This window comes from Octopus bimaculoides, chromosome 2, assembly GCF_001194135.2.
Source record: "Octopus bimaculoides isolate UCB-OBI-ISO-001 chromosome 2, ASM119413v2, whole genome shotgun sequence".
Taxonomy (NCBI): Eukaryota; Metazoa; Mollusca; class Cephalopoda; order Octopoda; family Octopodidae; genus Octopus; species Octopus bimaculoides.
In genome coordinates, this window is record NC_068982.1 from 167775283 (window position 1) to 167781140 (window position 5858).

General features: G+C 35.3%; 1 protein-coding gene across 2 annotated transcripts in view; it reads left to right on the forward strand.

The window, feature by feature from the left end:
- LOC106869337 (heat shock 70 kDa protein 12A) overlaps positions 1 to 5336 on the forward strand; it is a 296374-nt gene extending 291038 nt beyond the window's left edge. For both annotated transcript variants that reach the window (XM_014915050.2, XM_052965711.1), the window contains one exon: positions 3835 to 5336. In XM_014915050.2, the coding sequence (XP_014770536.1) occupies positions 3835 to 4307 (473 nt within the window). In that variant the 3' untranslated portion in view covers positions 4308 to 5336. The remainder of the gene's footprint in view (positions 1 to 3834) is intronic.
- The last annotated feature ends 522 nt before the right edge of the window (positions 5337 to 5858 follow it).

The window sequence follows — 5858 nt, forward strand, 5'->3', positions numbered from 1 at the left end:
CCCACTTAACATGCTCACATACAAGTAGTTGATCAGTTATACAATTAGAAATAACACACACACACACACGCGCGCGCGCGCATAAACGCGCACGCACACACACACATACGGAACCCACTTCCATTAAACATGCGCACATACAAGCAGTTGATCATTTATACAATTAGAAATAACACACACACACACACACACACACACACACACACACACACACACACAGAAACATACGCATACGTACTGATACGTATAACTAGACAAACCTACAAACCCAATCACACGTAACACACATTGCTGCATATAAACAAGCATATACACAGCCAATCACTTACATGCTGATACACATGTCACTATTGAAAATAAACCATTCACTCTAATTCAAATTACTTAATTTGTGTGTTTCATGAAATCAAATTGTTGTTAGCTGGAATTGAACTAATCCAGTTGCCCTTATAATCAACAACATTCACCTCCCATGACAATTAATTTTGCTAATTGAGTATTATGCCTAATTTAAGCAACGATGACCGTCATCACAGTCAACATAAAACTACTACCGCAGTTATATACTACATCTACTATAACAGCTAAAACATTAGGTTCTGCCATTATGATATAACAATTCACACAGCTACCAATAACGACAAATGCGACAATAACAATTTCTATCATCAACGCTATTATCAACAACAATTGTGACAATGTAAAACAACGTAAGAAATCAACATAAGTTTCCAAAAACTATCAGCATCATCATGCTGGTTAGCTGAGGGGCTACACCAGACTCCAGTCTCATTTGGAATGGTTTCTACAGCTGGATGCCCTCCCTAACTAACGCAAACCACCCCGGGAGTGTAATGGGTGCTTTTACGTGCCACCGGCACGGGTGCCAGTTGCATGACACCAATATCTGCCACGACTACGATTTCATACGGCTTGAACGGTCTTCTTCTCAAGCACGACATAATGCCAAAGATCTCGGTCATTGTCATTGCCTCTGTGAGGCGCAACGCTCAAAGAGAGCTTTTTACATTCCACCGGCCTCTGTTAGACTCAAAGTTGAAAGACCTTGCTTCACCACTTCGCCCCAGGTCTTCCTGGGTCTACCCCTTCCACAGGTTTCCTGCACAGTTGGAGATCGGTACTTCTTTACACATCTGTCCTCGTCCATATGCATCCCATGACCGTACGGTCTGGTGTTAACAACTGGAGTACTAATACATTTATATCAGAGTGTATTACACTAAATATCCGCTTTTAGAATTTTATTTCATATAACGATCATATAACATACAAGTTTTTTATATTATGTATAAAATTCTCGAATGAAGAGAAATTAGCAATTATCTATTATTTTGGATGTCTACTGTGTCTTTGGTATGATGTAATTACTTTAGCTTCTGATGAAATCACTGACCAAACAAGTGAGTCTTTCAGAAAATTATATTTAATTGAACTCAATTATTTCCATAAATATGTGTGTGTGTTTGTAGCGATTAAATAGCTTACTTCGCAAAAAAATGTTTCGGTTGCAGGCTCACTGAGAAGTGTCTTTAGCAAGTGAAGTATTTTCTGTGCAGAGGGAAACCGAATGGAAAATTTACGACGCTCACACACACGCTCACACAGACGCTCACACACACACACACACACACACACACACACACACACACACACACACACACACACACACACACACACACACACACACACACACACACACACACACACGCACGCACACACACACACGTTCACGCGCGCGCGCATACACATAAGGCGAGTTGGTATAGTCATTATCGCGCTGGATACAATTATTCGCAGTATTTTTCTGACATCCTGCGCTCAGAGTTCACACGCCGAAGTCAACTTCTGATCTAATCCCTTCAAGATCGATAAACAGGTGCGAACCTAGGATCAATAAATTGGGAACAATTTCAGGATAGAGCAAGATACCTTGCATTCTCTATGCCAGAGTTTTGCATTCTGAGAGCATGTGTTGGCCATATGGCGGTAGCTTTTCTGTGAATAGCATCGATAGTATGGAAAAGGGAGATTTATAAGTATAGCCAATCTTTCTCTTAAAACGTTTGCTCCAAGCCTGCGCGTACAGGTACAGATACATGGTCAACCTTGACCGACGGAGGTTCTGCCTGTTTGTCTGTCTCTTGTATACACATACACACACACATATAATATACACTTACACTCATATATTTATATATATATATATAATACACACATACACACAAATGCACACATGCACATATACATATGTGTGTGTATGAATACGAATATATATATATATATATAATTTTATATATATATATATAACTTTTATCTTTTTACTTGTTTCAGTCATTAGTCTGCGGCCATGCTGGGGCTCTGCATTGGAGAAGATTTAGTCGAATGAATCTACCAGTACTTTTTTAAAGCCTGGTACCTATGCTATCAGTTCTTTTGCCGAACCGCTATGTTACGGGGACGTAAACACATCAAAGACTGTTGTCAAGCGATGGTGGGGGACAAATACAGACAGAAAGACACACACACGCGCACACACACGCACGCTCTGAAATACACAAAAGAATAAAAAAAATTGAATGCCTAAATCACGTATTTAAGAAATAAAAAATAACACGTTGTAATTAAATCCCATAGATGAGCGGCAGTGCAGATGGTGATCAGAGCATTTATGAATAAATTTTATGAACTCACATAATAGAATCACACCCAACAATGTCAAATGCGTACGAAAAAGAAAACCTCGTAAAAAACCCTCATCCAAATTAACATTAAAGGCACAGCTTATTTTAGTTGTGATTAAGTACTGCGAGCGAAAGACAAAGATAGTCTCTCCGTTGAACGACATTAAAACGTTATATAAGTGCATATTGATATTATAACCATCTAAAATGCAACCCAAAACACAATATCTGGAATCGAAAGTTATCTAATTATCTAGAATATTCATAGAATATTCCAGAGGGTTATGTTACTCAGAGGAAATGTTATTTCGTTTCTGTAATCTGATTCTCAATTTTCTCCATTTTTCGTATTACATATTTCCCAATTTCCCCCTTAATATGAAAATAAATAACTTTTTCATATCAGTCTTTAAATATTTGTCTTCTTATTTTCGTGAAAACCATGATTTCCATGATACTTTGCTGAAAATAAACGTATATTTGTTTTGCTCAAGTTCTTACTTTTCTCTTCATACCCTTAGATAGTTTGCTTCCAGTTTGTACCTGATGTTTTCTAAATTCTAGTGATGCGCTTCCAGTTTCTCCTTGGATTATATAACAAATGTTTTTCCTCATGTTATATTATAGTATAAAGTAAACATATTTAAGCAACTAAGTGAAACGCATGCATACACAATTTCATAAAATATTTGCATACAGGTATACACACACACACACACACACACACACACACACACACAATATGGAAACATATTTATATTTATATAATGAAATACATAGACACACACACATATTCTGCGCGTGTCTGTATGCATATATGTTTTTGCGTAGGTAAATATATATGATTACTGGAGGGTAGAAAGATTAGATATGGAATACAATGACATTAACTTTACGTTAATACTTCTCGTCCAATGACAATTTTTCGAACGACTCTAGAATCTATGAGATTCGAAATCTTACAATATGACAGAGCAAAGTAATTATTGAGACAAGGAATTATTATTTTAGGATAGCACGACTCCTTTTATTTGTTGAGCTGCCAGGAAAAGAGAACATATTTTCTGTTAGCTTGTGAGTAGGAAACATATACTTTCATCTTTTCACTAAACTATTGTTGTTTGTGTTTCAGGAGCAGTTCTATATGGACAAAATCCGTCGGTGATAAGCGTGCGGCGGTCACGACTTACTTACGGTGTTGGAGTCCTTAATCGCTACGATGAGAAGAAACACCCGAAAGAGAAACTGTTTTCTAAAGACGGAATGGATTGGTGTTCAGACGTTTTCGATAAATTCGTTGTGATTAATCAACCGTTGAAGGCAGGAGAAACAGTAATCAGAAGTTACACCCCAGCAAAAATTGATCAGAAACTCAGCATCATAAATATCTACGCATCAGACGATGAAGATGTAAAATTCATCACGGATGCCAGCGTTCGCAAATGTGGTACCTTGTCGCTTGATTTGTCCACCGAGGTACCTATCACACCGTCACGGCGAGAGATTAAAACAATCATGTCGTTTGGCGATACGGAAATTAGAATGGCCGCTATTGATGTCATTACTGGTAAATCGGTCAAAGCGTTTATCGATTTCCTCGACTGAATGAAAATAAAAAAGAATTAATAAATCAATGAACAATGAAAGAAAGTCAATGAAGCAATCAGTTATTCAATGTATCTAAGAAGTGATCGTTAAAAATTCTGTAATATTAACTAGACATTTATGATGTATCATATATATATGTATATATATATATATATACACACATACATACATATATATGTGTGTATTTATGTATTCTGGTACACACATACATATCTACTACATATATTAAACACAGGCACAAGAGCATATATAAGCGTACTATATACGTTCATCTAGATCAGATATTAAAAACATTGAAATACAGAAGAAAAGTGCATATACCCGTTGTTAGCTCATGAATATACAAACACTCAAAGAAACATCTTTACAGTTATAGAAAACACATATACACGTACACTCACAACACTTACACACTTGCTAATATACATCTTATCAAAATACTACGCTGCAAACTAAAAGAATATAGTTGAGACAAGGCTTTCAGTGTTATATTAATAGAACGTTGACCATTTAATTAAAACATGTCTGTGTAAATTTGATTTGAAGTTTACCGTTCTATTATACATAAAGCAACTGTCATCAGATATTATTTTCAACCCTTTTCCACTACAGAAAATATACTGTAGATTTTCTTTTTGTTCTTTTTCATGTCTTCTCATTTTATTTGAGGTAAGAGTTTTCGCAGGCAATTTCAGATTTGCAAAATCGATGCAGTATTTTTTTCTTTACAATGATTAATATTCCATATATTTAACAGTTTTTGCACCATAAGTTTTTGCTGAATATTAAATGAATTATATATATTCTCGCTCTGTGTAGTTAAAATTAATTGAATAATATTTGAAGAGTTGATCAAACGAAATCTGTGAGATAACAATAGCGATAATAAAATATAGAAGACAATAATAGCAATAATGTTGATGATGATAATAAGAATTCTGTGAATTATAATATTGATGCAAATAACAATAATAACAATAATAATTATAATGACATGAGTAATAAAAATAATGATAATAAAATAAACTGGCAACATTTTTCTCATTTGTCAAATAAATATACTATGTACAAATATAAGTGGAAATAAATAATTACTTTTAATTTAAACACAAAGGCAGAAAATTTGAGGTGCAGGGCAAACCGATTCCATCGACTGCAGTACATGAGCGGCACTTTATTTTATCGCCCCCAGTAATATAATGACAAGCAGCTAGCAGAACAGAGGAGAGGAAGTAGTTGACACCATCGATCCCACTGTTTTAATTTATTAAGCCAGAAAGTAAAATTTGCTAAGTAACTAGTCCTCGGCAGCAGTTGAACTCAAGATGTTAAATACTGGGAAAGGGATTTCAACGCATTTTTTTTTGTGAAGTTCTAACAAGTCCATGTAGTAAAATAATGAAATATAAAGGCTGACTTGAGAAAAATAAAGTAATAAATATTTCACTACAGATAAAAGACGGAAAGTCACACTTTCCAGGCAAGGTGTGAGAGGAATATATGTCGATATATATATATATATATATACGGACAAACAGACAATATACA